The following is a 15,324-nucleotide window of genomic DNA, read 5'->3' as shown; positions in this document are numbered from 1 at the left end:
AGGCTCCTGCACTACAATGGATTTCTGCCTCACTCTCTCACTCCCTCCACCCTCACTCCCACTCCCTCCCTCCTCACTCTCTCCCTCTGCCCTCACTCCCTCCACCCTCACTCTCTCCCTCCAGCTCACTGCCCTCCTCCCCCCTTCCTCCCCCTCGAGACTTGAGCGTGTAGTTCTGTCTCGAGCTGAGCTTGGGGGTTGAGGGGAGACGGGGGGAGAGTGGGGAGACTGGGAGTGATGGGAGTTGGGGGAGGGGAGTGTGGGGGGATGGGGGGGGGGGGGGGGTAGACGGTGAGTGAGGGGAGACTGCGTGAAGAGTGTGTGCTGCTTGTCTCCTCACCCCCTCCCTGCGATCGCTTCCTGTGCTCATTTCTGTTCTGCTTTCCGTGCCTCTCTGTGTTTGATCATGGAGAGTATGTCCGGGTCTCCCCTCTTCACACTCCCCCCCCCCCCCCCCCCCCTCACCCCCCCCTCTCATGGTCAGACTCTGCCCCGGGGGAGGGTGGGGGTTTGGAGGGGCTGTTGCCTGGGGAACTGGACTGTTTGTCTCTCATGGGGTGGAGGGGGGTCAAGGCATTCTCAGTGTCTGGGAGTGTGGGGTGGGGCGGCGGGGGGGGGGGGGGGGCGAGAGGTCGAGCGAGATGGGGGGGGGGGGGGTAGGTGGAGCAGGAACACCAGGCCTGGTTCTGTGGCTGTGCTTGAGTGGGGTTGGTACATCATTGGGGGGGGGGGAGGCAAGTGGACATGTGAGAGGGAGGGAGGAGGATAGTAGAGGGGGAAAGGGGGAGGGAGAGGCGAGGGTGAGAGTTGGGTGGATGAGAGAGGGGAGGGGGAGAGAACCAGTCCTATCTGTCCTTGGGTGGAGAAAGGGCAGAGGGGTGGGGTGGGGGAGGGGAGGGCGGTGGGATAGAAGGAGAATGGGTGGGTGGCGGGGTGAGGGGAAGGGGAGGGTGTTTATGTGGTGGGTGGAGCGCTGGGAATGGAGGGCAGTAACAGTGTCCTTTACCCCCCTCCCTCTCTCCGGCTCCTCTGGCCCTAACACCTCCCCCACTGACAGTGAAGGGTTTTCCTTTGGTGACTAACCCCCCCACCCCACCCAGTGGCCTGTGTCTCCCTGGGGTGGGGGGGGGGGTAGAATCTCCGCCCTACAGGCCGTGAGCCCAGCTGGGGGGGGGGGGGGGGGGTTCCTGGGGCAGGAGAGGCCGGGGTGGCAGGATGGAGTGGGGGAGAGGCAGGCGATGAGGAGGGGAGCGTGAGGGAGAGGGGCCGCCGGTCATTGTGGGCCGAGGACTGGTCAGTGTTGACGTGTTCCTCAGGGAATCGCCCCCCTCCCTCTCTCCGGCCACACTCACTGGCCCCTCCTCTCTCCAGCCACACTGACCCCCCCTCTCTCCAGCCACACTGACCCTCTCCCCGTGTGCCCCCCAAGGTGAACCCGTCCGGACGCCGTCGCCATGACAACCCACGTGACGCTGGAGGACGCTCTGTCCAACGTGGACCTGCTGGAGGAGCTGCCGCTGCCTGACCAGCAGCCATGCATCGAGCCGCCCCCCTCCTCCATCATGTACCAGGTAGGTAAGTCCGGCCGTCCGCAGGCAGCGGTCAGTGCTGCTGTGAGCACTGGTCAGTCTGCAGCTCCTTGTGTCTATCTATCCCAGCCTGCAGTGGGATCCCAGGCACGGATTGGATCGCCCTTTGACCCGCCCGGTCCCAGGTGTGACGACGGGTTCATCAGTGAGTGACGGAGAAGGGGGCGGCACGCTGAAGCAGCGGGTTGAACCGCTGCCTCGAAGCATCAGAGACCCGGGTTGAATCCTAACCTCGGGTGCTGAGTGTATGTGGAGTTTGCACGTTCTCACTGTGACTGTGTTGGTTTTCTCCAGGTGCTCCGGTTTCCTCCCACATCCCAAAGACGTGCGGTTATTTGACTGAAAATTGTTCCTAGTGTGTAGGGAGTGGATGAGAAAGTGGGATAACATGGAACTAGTGTGAATGGGTGATCGATGGTCGGCATTGGCTCGATGGGCTGAAGAGCCTGATTCCGTATTGGATCTCTGAACTGCGGAGAGAATCATCGATGGGCGGGTGGTGCGGGGTGTGGAGACAGTCCAAAGCCAGACTGTGACGGGTCCAAGTCTTTCCGGAAACTTCTCATCTCTGCTTTGCTCCCAGGCTAATTTTGACACCAACTTCGAGGACAGGAATGCGTTTGTTACGGGGATCGCCCGGTATATCGAGCAGGCCACGGTGCACTCCAGCATGGTGAGTACCCTCCCCCCTCCACAGCCCCCACCCCGGTCCACACCCCGACACACACACACTCGCCCACAGCCAACCCCGGCCCCATGTACATCAAGCAGGCCACGGTGCACTCCAGCATGGTGAGTACCCTCCCCCCTCCACAGGCCCCACCCCGACACACACACACTCACCCACAGCCAACCCCGGCCCCATGTACATCAAGCAGGCCACGGTGCACTCCAGCATGGTGAGTACCATGGACATCAAGCAGGCCACGGTGCACTCCAGCATGGTGAGTACCCTCCCCCTCCACAGCCCCCACCCCCGTTCCACAACCACCCGACACACACACACCCGCCCACAAGGCAACCCCGGCCCCATGTACCATCAAGCATGCCACGGTGCCTCTTATGGGGTGAGTCCACCAGAGGACCATCACCCCCCCCCCTCCCCCCCACCACATCGACACCATCCGCCCCGTGACCGAAGATCTCCCAGCCAACTCGCCCCTCCCACGCCTGAACCCTCCCCGACCGCCACCGTGCCCCTGAGACTGACCCCCTTCCCTCTCCTCCATGACTGACCCCCCCCCCTCCCTCTTGTGGTTTGCAGAACGAGATGCTGGAGGGAGGGTCATGAATACGCGGTGATGCTGTACACATGGAGGAGCTGCTCACGGGCCATCCACAGGTAACCATCAGGATGCCAAGAGACAATACCGAGACAAACCTGAGTCCCAGTATCATCACTCGGACACACGGACAATGTGGCGCAGTCTGAATAAGCTAACTGGCTGCAAAGCAAGGTCAGGCAACATAGTTGGTGATCGTGCTGCCTGACCTGATGAACTGAATGCTCCCTTCGAGCAGAAGACCATCAGGGCGGTGACTCCTGGCCCTTCAAACTCCAGTGTGCCTCTCCCCAGGGTGACTGGAGCTGAGGGTAAACTCACTTAAAGCAACTGGCCCAGACGGAGTTTCTGGTTCCTTAGTAGCTGCATGGACTAGCTAGCGGGAGTATTCGCGGACATATTTAATCTCCACCTACTCTGTTCTGAAGAACCCACCTGCTTCAAGAAGACCACCATCATCCCAATGCTGAAGAAAAGCAGGACCTCATGCCTAAATGACTACCGTCCAGTAGCCTTGACATGCACCATCATGAAATGTTTTGAGAGACTAGTTATGGAATGCATTAAATCCAGTTGACCCACCGCAGTTCACCTACCGCCACAACAGGTCCACGAACAATGCCATCGGCATAGCCCTAGAACACCTGCATAAGAGCTGCTTTAAACTGCTATTCACAGACTACAGCTCTGCATTTAATACCGTTATACAATCCAAACTTATCATCAAACTCGCGGGACTTGGAATCAGCACTCATCTCTGCAACTGGATCCTCGACTTCCTGACCAACAGACCCCAATCAGTGAGGATAGGGGACAAATCATCCTCTACGATAATCTTCAACACGGGTGCTCCACAAGGATGCATTCGCAGCCCCTTCTTTACTCCTTGTACACCCTCGACTGTGCAGCCATGGACAAATCTAATTCAATTTTCAAATTCGCAGATGACACCACCATCGTGGGCCTCATATCAAATAATAATGAGACGGAGTACAGGAAGGAGATTGAGAACCTCGTGTCCTGGCGTTGAGACAACAAACTTTCTCTCAATTACAGCAAGACCAAGGTGATAGCGATCAGGAAACCAAGTGATACATATACCCCAGTTTGCATTGATGGCGCTGAAGTAGAAATGGTTGAAAACTTCAAGTTTCTAGGCGTCAATTTCACCAACAACTTTTCCTGGACCACATATATTGAAGCAATGACCTTGAAAGCACACCAATGCCTTTACTTCATTAGAAGGCTAAGGAAGTTTGGCATGTTCCCTACAACTCTCACTAACTTCTACAGATACACCATAGAAACCATTTTATCAGGATGCATCACAGCTAGGTTTGGGAACAGCTCCATCCAAGACCGCAAGATCACGGTGGCACAGCAGTAGAGTTGCTGCCTTACAGCGAATTCAGGGCTGGAGACACGGGTTCGATCCCAACTACGGGCGCTGTCTGTACGGAGTTTGTACGTTCTCCCCATGACCTGCTTGGGTTTTCTCCGAGATCTTCGGTTTCCTCCCACAGTCCAAAAACGTACAGGTTTGTAGGTTAATTGGCTTGGTAAATGTAAAGATTGTCCCTAGTGGGTGTAGGATAGTGTTAATGTGCGGGGATCGCTGGTTGGCGCGGACCCGGTGGGCCGAAAGGCCTGTTTCCGCGCTGTATCTCTAAACTAAACGAAACTAAAATTGCAACGAATAATGGACGAAGCCCAGACCATCACACAAACCAACCTCCCTTCTATTTGTACCTCATGCTGCCTCGGCAAGGCCTGCAGCATAATCAAGGATGTCGAACCCTGGCCATTCTCTCTTCTCCCATCACCCATCAGGCAAAAGGTATAGAAGTGTGAAAACGCACACCTCCAGATTCAGGGGCAGTTTCTTCCCAGCAACTGAAATTAGGCAACTGAATCATCCTATCACAACAAGAGAGAAGGACTGAACTCCTACCTCTTTGGTGACCCTCGGACTATCCTTGATCGGTCTTTACTGGCTCTACCTGGCACTAAATGTTATTCCTTTATCATGTATCTTGACACTGTAAATGGATCGATTGTAATCATGTATTGTCTTTCTTCTGACAAAAGCTTTTCATTGTGACACAGTGACAATAAACTAAACCACTCATGGGCCACCCCACAGGTAACCGTGCCCCCCACCCCCATCACCCTCCCTGCACCCCACCCCCACCATAACTTGCAAACCCCTGTCCAAGTGTCTTAAACGATATTATAGCGCCAAGATAAGCAGGGCCAGTTTGTGGTCCGGTGTTCCTTGGTCCAGGTCAGGCTTCAGGGAGCTAACATCCCACCCTCTGTACCTCCTCCAGGTCAAATGTAACGAGCAGCCCAACCGGGTGGAGATCTACGAGAAGACGGTGGAGGTGCTGGAGCCTGAGGTCAACAAGCTGATGAAGTTCATGTACTTCCAGGTAACGGCCTCGGGTCGCCCCCCCCTCCCTCCCTCATCCCCCTCAATCGCACACGCCCCACCCCCCAACCCAACACGTCATTACCAGACCTCGAGTGCAGAACGTCGGTGGTCTACAACACAGCTCCCAGGGTCTACCCACCCCTGTAATAGTATCATCCCTCCCACAACACGCCGCTCCGCTTGTACCGCCCCGTCCCGCCGTTCCAACCAGCCGTGTCCACCAGTGGTTTGACTGCCTTGTGCCCACCCTAGCGCAAGGCGATTGAGCGTTTCTGTGGCGAGGTGAAGCGGCTGTGCCACGCTGAGCGGCGCAAGGACTTTGTGTCGGAGGCCTATCTACTGACCCTGGGCAAGTTCATCAACATGTTCGCCGTGCTCGATGAGTTGAAGAACATGAAGTGCAGCGTCAAGAACGACCACTCTGCCTACAAACGGTGAGCACCGACCACGGCAGGCCACTCGGCCCATCTCAGGGCCCTCCGGGATAGGAGCAGGCCACTCGGCCCATCCCACAGCACCCAGGATAGCCTCAATGTCTCTGGGATATGTGGAGGACATTCAACTGGAGGGGTGATCTTATGGAGGTGTATAGGACCATGAGGGGCATAGATAGGGTGAATGCACAGAGCCTTTTATCCAGAGTAGGGGAACCAAGAGACAGAGGGCATAGGTTTAGGGTAAGAGGGAAAAGATTTAATGGGATATAGTGCGGAAACTGGCCCTTCGGCCCACCAAGACAGTAATCACCCTGTACACTCGCACTATCCTACAATTTTACAATGACAATTTTACCAAAGCCAATTAACATACAAACGCGCACATCTTTGGAGTGTGAGAGGAAACCGGAAACCAACGTAGTCACAGGAAGAACATTCAAACTCCGTACAGGCAGCGCCCATAGTTGGAAGTGAGCCCTGGTCTCTGGCGCTGCACCACTGTGCCGTTCCAAACCAGAGTGGCAATTTATTCACACAAAGGGTGGTGGGTTTATGGAACGAGCTGCCAGATGGGGTTGGTGGGCAGGCACCATAACAGAGACTTGGACAGGTACAGTGACAGGAACGGTTTAGAAGGATATGGACCAAATGCGGGCAGGTGGGAGTGGTGTCGATGGGGCATCTTGGTCGGCATTGGCGAGCTGGGCCGCAGGAACTGTTACATACTGTATGACTGACTCTTCATCTCGTCGATGTACAGGAAGCCACATCGGGAACGCCGCTGCAGTGGCAGGGAAAGTAACTGGGGGGGAGGGATGAATGAACCAAGGAGTTGATGTGGGACCTTCAGCCCAACTCAATCCATGCCGACCAAGATTCCCCATCTAAATTCATCGTATTGGCATTGCCTTGGACTACAGGGAGGGATATGGCCAATGGGGGGGCAGGTGGAACTAGCTTAGTTGAGGCATGTTGGTTAGCATGGGTAGGTTGGGCCAAAGGGCCTGTTCCTGTGCTGTACCAACCTGTGACCATCCCTCTCTCCGTCCTTGTCCAGAGCCGCACAGTTCCTCCGGAAAATGGCCGATCCCCAATCCATCCAAGAGTCCCAGAACCTCTCCATGTTCCTGGCCAATCACAACCGCATCACCCAGGTGAGTGGGGGGGGGGGGGGGGGGGGGGGGGGAGGGAGGTGTGAGATGGGATGGGAAAGGCGGTGGGGGGAGGTTGGTGGGGGAGAGATGGGGTGGGGCGGTGGTGGGGGAGGCATGATGGGGGAGGCAAACAAACGGGGTTTGGGGAGTGGGAAGGAGGCAGGGCGTGGGAGGGGGTCAGAGATACGGCTTGGGAGGTGAGGAGGGTCAAGGATTGTGGATGGGGCCGTCAGTGTTGGTGCTGGTGGGAGGGGGGGTGGTGGTGGAGGAGGTGTATGTGGGGGTGGGGGTGTGATTGAGGGGTAGAGGGTCGGGTGGAGGGTGTGGGGGGATGAGGGGTGTGAGCTGTGCGTGTGTGTGTGTAGGACCCCTGCCCCGTGCCCTCTGACCTGTGCCCCCCGCCCACAGTGCCTGCACCAGCAGCTGGAGGTGATTGGGGGCTACGAGGAGCTGCTAGCTGACATCGTCAACATCTGCGTGGATTACTACGAGAACCGCATGTACCTCACTCCCAGCGAGCGCCACATGCTGCTCAAGGTGAGGGGATGGTGGGGGAAGGGAGGTGACGGGGAGGCGATGGAGCACTGCACTACGGGAGGGAGCGGGGCGAGGGGAGGTGCGGAGCCGGTGTGACCCTCTCCCCCCTGCAGGTGATGGGCTTCGGTCTGTACCTGATGGATGGGAACGTCAGCAACATCTACAAACTGGACGCCAAGCGGCGCATCAACCTGGGCAAGATCGACAAGTTCTTCCGGGTAAGCAAGGGGTGTGTGGGCAGTGGGGGTGTGGGCAGTGGGGGTGTGGGCAGTGGGGGTGTGGGTGTGGGCAGTGGGGGTGTGGGTGTGGGCAGTGGGGGTGTGGGTGTGGGCAAGTGGGGGTGTGTGGGCAGTGGGGTGTGTGGGCAATGGGGGGGGTGTGGGGCAGTGGGGGTGTGGGCAGTGGGGGTGTGTGGGCAATGGGGGGGTGTGGGCAGTGGGGGTGTGGGCAGTGGGGGTGTGGGTGTGGGCAGTGGGGGTGTGTGGGCAGTGGGGGTGTGTGGGCAATGGGGGGGTGTGGGCAGTGGGGGTGTGTGGGCAGTGGGGGTGTGTGGGCAATGGGGGGGTGTGGGCAGTGGGGGTGTGGGCAGTGGGGGTGTGGGTGTGGGCAGTGGGGGTGTGGGCAGGGGTGTGTGGGCAGGGGGGTTGTGGGCAGGGGGGTTGTGTGGGCAGGGGGGTGTGGGCAGGGGGGTGTGGGCAGGGGGGTGTGGGCAGTGGGGGTGTGTGGGCAGTGGGGGTGTGTGGGCAGTGGTGCAACGGGGAGAGTGGACACTTGGACAGTGGGCCAGGGGAGAGTAGTTAGTGGATCAGTGGTTAATGGGGCAGTGGGAGAGGTGAGGATGGTGAAGGGCAATGTGGGCATGGTTGTGGTGTGGTCTTCCCTCCTCTCTTTCTCTTCCTCCTCGCTTTCCCCATCTGTCTATCTCCTCCCTCTCTCTGCTCTTCCCCCTCTCTCTCCCACCCCCATCCCTCTCTCCCCTCCCCCATCGTTTCTGCCCCTCCCTCCCTCCCTCCCTCCCCCTCTCTGCCTGCACTCACCCCCCTCTCTCCCCTGCAGCAGCTACAAGTGGTGCCCTTGTTTGGGGACATGCAGATTGAGCTGGCGCGCTACATTAAGACCAGTGCTCACTTTGAGGAGAACAAGTCCAAGTGAGTTCAAGTCGTAATGTTCCCGTTGCCACTGGCAGCGTGGGGGGAGAGTGGATCCGGCCGGGGAGACAGCCCCCTGGCAGTATGCGCTCCCCGATCTTCCCACCTCAACACCATTCCCGGTGGGAAGCTCCTGGAGCGGGTCTCCCCCGGAGTGACTGTCTCCCCCGGCCGGGAGGGTCGAGCCCCCACCCTCCCCCCCCCCACGGAGACGACGGATACAGGTACGGGGGGGGGGGAGGTGGGTCTTCAGTGGGGGTAGGCGGGTCATCGCCACCGGTCTCTCCCCCTGTCGCCAACTCTCCCCACACACGGACACTCCCCCAGCACCCACTCTCCCCAAACACTGAGCCCCTCCCACGGACTCTACCCCATAATTTGCATTTGACAATGCTCCACAAGGTAGACTGCTCTGGAAGGTTAGATCCCATTGGATCCAGGGAGAGATATTCGACTGGATAAAACATTGGCTTCATAGAAGGAAGCAGAGGGTGATGGTGGAAGGTTGTTTTTCGGACTGTCCCCCCCCCCACGGTGACTAGCGGTGTGCCTCAGGGTTCGGTGTTGTGCCCATTTCCTTTTGTCCTCCACATCAATGATTTGGATGAAAATATACATGGCATGTTAAGCAAGTTTGCAGGTGACACAATAGTGGGTGGTATTGTAGATAGTGAAGATGGCTGTCAAAATTTGCAGCAGGATCTTGATAGGTTGGGCAGGGTGGGCCGAGGAATGGTTGATTGAATTTCGTACAGAGAAGTGTGAGGTTGAATTTTGGGAAGTCTAATATGGGCAGAACCTACACGGTGAATGGTAGGACTCTGGGGAGTGTTGTAGAGCAGATGGATCTAGGAGTGCAGGTACATGGTTCCTTGAAAGTAGCATCACAGGTAGATAGGGTGGTCAAGAAAACATTTAGCACATTGGCCTTCATTGCTCAGAGTATTGAGTATAGAAGTTGGGAGGTCATTTTGCAATGATATAAGACATAGGTGAGTACATTTAGAGTAATGTGTACAGTTTTGGTCGACATGTTATAAGGAAAGATGTTGTCAAGCGGGAAAGTGCAGATAAGATTTACTAGGAAATTGCCAGGACTCGAGGGCCTGTTCCACAGGGAGAGGTTGAGCAGTCTACGGCTATTCCTTGGAGCGCAGGAGGATGAGGGGTGATCTTATAGAGGTGTATAAAATCATGAGGAGAATAGATAGGGTAAATACAGAGTCTTGTTCCCAGAGTAGGGGAATCAAGAACCAGAGGACATAGGTTTAAGGTGAGAGGGGAAAGATTTAATAGGAACCTGAGGGGCAACTTTTTCCACACAGAGGGAAGTGGGTGTATGGAACGAACTGCCAGATGAGGTTGTCGAGGCAGATTGCATTTAAAAGGCATTTGGACAGGTACATGGATAGGAAAGGTTTTGAGGGATATGGGCCAAATACTAGTGTAGACGAGGCATCTTGGTCGGCATGGGCGAGTTGGGCCGAAGGGCCTGTTACCGTGCTGTATGACACAACTCTGATCCCCCTCCCTCACTGATATGGGTCTGAATCCACCAGGACTGGGGGTGCTCCGTGATCTGTCCCCACCCCACCCCTCCCGAAGTACTGACGTGGGTGGATTAGGGTCAGCAGTGGGGCATGAGGGGGGTAATGGGGAGGAGGGGAACTCGGTCGTGGGCCAACTAAGACACTCCCTCCCAGCCTCACGTGGCCCTCTCCCCACGCCGACCCCCCCCCCCCCCCCCCCCAGGCATGACGCTATCTCCCCCACAGGTGGACGTGCACCCAGAGCAGCAGCAGCCCCCAGTACAACATCTGTGAACAGATGGTGCACATACGTGACGACCACATCCGCTTCATCTCCGAGCTGGCCCGCTACAGCAACAGCGAGGTGTGTGACCTGACCCCCACCCCTGACCCCCACCCTTGCGCCGCCCCCCCTGGTGCCCCAGCCCTGAGCCCCCACCCCCGACCCCCCCACTGCTGACCACCCACTCCTGCGCCACCCCCCCCCCGATGACCCACCCCTGACCCCCCACTGCCGACCCCTGAGCCCTGACCCCCCCACTGCTGAACCCCCACTCCTGACCCCCACCCCTGACCCCCCACTCCTGCATTGCCCCCCTGACGCCCGACCCCTGACCTCCCACTGCCGACCCCCAACCCCTGAGCCCTGACCCCCCACTCCTGCACTGCCCCCCCTGATGCCCCCTGACCCTTACCCTCTGACCCCCCATCCCTGACGTCCCACCCCAGACCCCACCGGCTCACGTGGCTCTCACGACCCCCCACCCCTCACCCCTGATCCCCCCTCACCCCTCACCCCTGATCCCCCTCCCAAACCCTCCTCGACCCCTGATTACTCGTCAAACCCTGATATCCCCGACCCTTGACCCCCCCTGGACCCTTGGCCCTACCGGACCCCTGCCAACCCCACCCCAGCCATGCTCTTGACCGCCTCCCCTCCTACTCTTTCTCTCTGCACGGACACCACCCCTTCCCTCCGTCCCCCCCATCCTCCCTGAGGACTGGGTGAGATCCTGCTCGCCCCGCCCCATCCCCCACCCTCCCTGACCCCCTGCTCTCTCCCCACAGGTGGTGACGGGCTCGGGGCTGGACAGCCAGAAGTCTGATGAGGAGTCCCGTGAGCTCTTTGACCTGGCGCTGCGCGGCCTGCAGCTGCTGTCCAAGTGGAGCACGCACGTCATGGAGGTGGTGAGTGGCCTGGCTGCGGCCGGCCGGGGAGACACTGACCTCTGAACCCAGGGTCAGGCCGCGGCCGAGAGAGACACGCTGACCTCTGACCCTTTGGCCGCGGCGGGCTGACACACTGGCCACTGATCCACTGATCAACGGGCACGGAGGGTGGGGGTGTGTGGGTGGGGTAGGTGGGAGGGGGTTGGGGGCAGAGTGGATGCTGTCTCCACCCTCTGTCTCCGTCCCCAATACTCGTGGAAGCTGCTGCACCCCTTGGACAAACTGGGCTGGGGGGTGGGGGATGGGAGGGGTTTGGTGAGTGGGGGTGGTTTGGAGAAGGGGGGAGGGGTGGGGTGAGGACGGCGCCTACACTTTGTCTCTCCGCCCCTAGTACTCGTGGAAGCTGGTGCACCCCACGGACAAGTTCTGCAACAAGGACTGCCCGGGTACGGCAGAGGAGTACGAGCGCGCCACCCGCTACAACTACACCAGCGAGGAGAAGTTCGCCCTGGTCGAGGTAACCGGGGCACGGGAGCTGAGCGGCAGGGGGCGGGGAATGGGTTGTGTGGGAGTGGGGGGGGGGGGGGGGGGGCGACTGGGGACGTGGGGGCAGCGATAAGGGACGGGATTCAGGGGGACAAGAAGGGGGGACGGGGTGACGCGTCCTGTCCACCGTGGGCCGAGTTGCCCCTCACCCTGCCCCCTCCCCCACAGGTGATCGCCATGATCAAGGGGCTGCAGGTGCTGATGGGCCGAATGGAGAGCGTGTTTAACCAAGCCGTGCGCAACACCATCTACGCAGCGCTGCAGGACTTTGCCCAGATCACCCTCCGGGAGCCCCTGAGGCAGGCCACCCGCAAGAAGAAGAACGTGCTCGTCAGGTACCGGGAGGGGGAAGGTGTCCAGGGGCAGAGGGGAGACTCGGGGGGGGGGGGGGCAAGGGGAGGGGAGACTAGGGACGTGGGGAAAGAAGGAGGAGAGGGGAGATGGGGGGGGGGAGGGGTGCAAGGGAGGGGGAGAGAGAAGTGATGGGGAGACTGGGGGGTGGGGGAGGGGATTGAGACTCTGAGGTGGGCCACCTGCAAGAAGAAGAACGTCCTTGTCAGGTACCGGGGGAGGTGGTGAAGGGCGTAGGGGGAAGGGGTTGGGACGGGGACCAGGGAAAGGGGAGAAGAGCGGAAGGGGGGAGGGGGGGCATGAGACAGAGTGTTGGAAGGGGAGGGGAATGTGTAGGAGTGAGTGACGGGGTACAAGGGCTAGCGAGGGGGGCCTAAGCCCGCAGTGAGCACTGCAGGGGGTGGGGTGAGCGTGAGGTGAGGGGGGTGGGGGTGAGGAGTGCTGGGGGCCGTGTGTAGGTTTGGTGGGTCATCACTGACCAGAGCTGACTCCCCCCGTTTCTCTCTCCCCCCCCCACCCCCAGTGTTCTGCAGGCCATCAGGAAGACCATCTGCGACTGGGAGAACGGCCGTGAGCCCCCCAACGACCCCTGCCTGAAGGGGGAGAAAGACCCCAAGGGAGGCTTCGACATCAAGGTGCCCAGGCGGGCGGTGGGGCCCTCCAGCACCCAGGTCAGCCATCACCCGTTCACACTAGTTCTATGATATCCCACTGTCTCATCCACTCCCTGCACACTAGGGACATTTTACTGGGCCAATTAACCTATGAAGCTGCACATCTTTGGGGTGTGGGAGGAAACCAGAGCACCCAGAGGAAACCCACGTTGTCACAGGGGGAATGTGCAAACCCCACACAGACAGGCAGCAGCTAAGGTCAGGATCGAGTCCGGGTGAGACAGCGGCTCTAATCACTGCACCACTGTGCCACAGAATGTAAGGGGAAAGTCTACATTTAAAAGTTGTACAGCATAGAAATATCCCCCTAAACCTTTCCTGTCCATGTAATGGCATCACCGCTGTACAGAGGGATCTTGGAGTCCAAGTTTATAATTCCCAGAATGCGACAACACCAGGAGACAGAGTGTTAAAGCAGGCACACGGTATGTTTGCCTTCGTTGGTCTGGGCTTTGAGGACAAGAGTCACAAAGTCATGATACAGCTCTATAGGACCCTGGTCAGGCCACATTTAGACAAGGAGACTTGAATGGATCATAAATGGCAGCAGAGGCTGATGGGCCGAATGGCTTCTACCACACTGACCGCTGCCACACTGACCACTCCTACCCTGACTGGCTGGCACGGACTGGCATGGCACTGACCGGCATGGCATTGACCGGGCATAACTGACCGCTGCAACTCTGACCGCTGCCACCCTGACCAGCAGACACTGACTGCCCTGTCCTCCCACAGCTGTACATGGTGCGCACCATGCTGGAGTCTCTCATCGCTGACAAGAGCGGCTCCAAGAAGACTCTGCGCAGCAGCCTGGACGGGCCCATTGTCACCGCCATTGAGGACTTCCACAAGCAGTCCTTCTTCCACACCCACCTCCTCAACTTCAGCGGTACGGGCCGTCTCGCCACTTGACGGGAAGGGGGTGGGGGCAGGGGGGGCAGTCCTCAACAGTGGGGCTGAACCATGCCATGAGGCCAGGGCACCCTGCCTCATACAAGGGTGGGCACCCTTCAATCCACCCCATCCTCCCCCCTGGCAATGTCCATGGGAGGGGTGCGGTGTGGGAGGAGGGTGATTGATGAGGGGGGCAGTGTCAGTGGGAGGGGTGTGGTGGGGGGAGTGGGTGATGGGGGGGAGTGGGTGATGGGTATGAGTGTCGGTGGGGGGAGTGGGTGATGGGTGGGGGTGTGGTGGAGGGAGTGTGGATGGGATAGGTGTGGTGGGGTGAGTATGGGTGATGGGGGGGGAGTGTCGGTGGGAGGGTGTTGTGGTGGGAGGAGTGGGTGATGGGGGAGTGTGGGTGGGAGGGGTGTGGTGGGGGGAGTGGGTGATGGGGCGGAGTGTGGGTGTGGTGAGTGTGGGTGGGATAGGTGTGGTGGGGGGAGTGGGTGATAGGTATGAGTGTCAGTGGGGGGGTGGGTTGGGGTAGTGGGTGATGGGGGGGAGTGTGGGTGGGAGGGGTGTGGTGGGGGAGGGTGATGGGGGGAGTGTGGGTGGGTGTGGTGGGGTAGGGGAAGTGGGTGATGGGGGGGAGTGTCGTTGGGAGGGGTGCGTTGGGTGGGGAGTCGATGGGGGAGGTGAGAAGTGGGTGATTCAATGCCCTGCCTGTGTAGCGCAGTGACCATTGCTGATGCACTGCTGTACCTGCAGAGTCCCTCCAGCAGTGCTGTGACCTGTCCCAGCTCTGGTTCCGAGAGTTCTTCCTGGAGTTGACCATGGGTCGCCGCATCCAGTTCCCCATCGAGATGTCCATGCCTTGGATCCTGACCGACCACATCCTGGAGACCAAGGAACCCTCCATGATGGAGTAAGTTGGGAGGTCATGTTACAATTGTACAAGGCATAGGTGAGACCACATATTGAGTATTGTGTTCAGATTTGGTAATCCTGGTATAGGAAAGATGTCGTCAAGCTGGAAAGAGTGCAGAGACGATTTGCAAGGATGTTGTCAGGACTCGATGGCCTGAGCTACTGGGAGAGGTTGAGCAGCCTAGAACTTTATTCCTTGGAACTCAGGATGACCACCAATCTTATCGAGGAGTATAAAATCATGAGAGGAATAGATGGGGTGAATGCAGTCTTTTACCCAGTGTAGGGGAATCAAGATCCAGAGGACAGAGGTTTAAGGAGAAAGGGGAAAGACTTAATAGGAATCTGAGGGGCAACTTTTTACATAGAGGCTGTGGGTATATGGATTGAGCTGCCAGAGGAGGTAGTTGAGGTATTAGTTGAACTATAACAGTATTTAAAAGATAGACACAACGTGCTGGAGAAACTCAATGGGTCAGGCAGCATGTCCGGAGAACATGCATTGGTGTTGTTTCAAGTCGGACCCTTCTTCACACCATATAGCATTTGTATAGATTTATATTAAACATTAGAACATTATAGACTCGTACACGGATAGGAAATGTTTAGAGGGGTATGGGCCCAGGTGGAACTAGTGTAGTTGGGGCATCATGGTTGGCCTGG

The 15,324-nt window shown here is 58.4% G+C and overlaps 1 protein-coding gene across 4 annotated transcripts in view; it reads left to right on the top strand.

Annotated features, from left to right (window-relative positions):
* Window positions 1–1,525: 1,525 nt before the first annotated feature.
* The window catches only part of cyfip2 (cytoplasmic FMR1 interacting protein 2), a 37,313-nt gene continuing 23,514 nt past the window's right edge, over window positions 1,526–15,324 (top strand). For 2 of the 4 annotated variants that reach the window (XM_033029698.1, XM_033029695.1), the window contains exons 1-16: window positions 1,526–1,571; window positions 2,173–2,262; window positions 2,854–2,931; window positions 5,203–5,304; window positions 5,559–5,740; window positions 6,801–6,897; window positions 7,306–7,434; window positions 7,548–7,652; window positions 8,491–8,582; window positions 10,358–10,475; window positions 11,180–11,299; window positions 11,673–11,798; window positions 11,996–12,162; window positions 12,702–12,849; window positions 13,588–13,741; window positions 14,503–14,659. In XM_033029698.1, coding sequence (XP_032885589.1) covers window positions 2,902–2,931; window positions 5,203–5,304; window positions 5,559–5,740; window positions 6,801–6,897; window positions 7,306–7,434; window positions 7,548–7,652; window positions 8,491–8,582; window positions 10,358–10,475; window positions 11,180–11,299; window positions 11,673–11,798; window positions 11,996–12,162; window positions 12,702–12,849; window positions 13,588–13,741; window positions 14,503–14,659 — 1,727 coding nt within the window. In that variant the 5' untranslated portion in view covers window positions 1,526–1,571; window positions 2,173–2,262; window positions 2,854–2,901. The other 2 variants (XM_033029697.1, XM_033029696.1) reach the window with 2 other exon arrangements.

Source organism: Amblyraja radiata, chromosome 11, assembly GCF_010909765.2.
Source record: "Amblyraja radiata isolate CabotCenter1 chromosome 11, sAmbRad1.1.pri, whole genome shotgun sequence".
NCBI classification, from domain to species: domain Eukaryota; kingdom Metazoa; phylum Chordata; class Chondrichthyes; order Rajiformes; family Rajidae; genus Amblyraja; species Amblyraja radiata.
The sequence above is the reverse complement of the archived record's forward strand: the minus strand, read 5'-3'. Positions and strand labels throughout refer to the sequence as shown.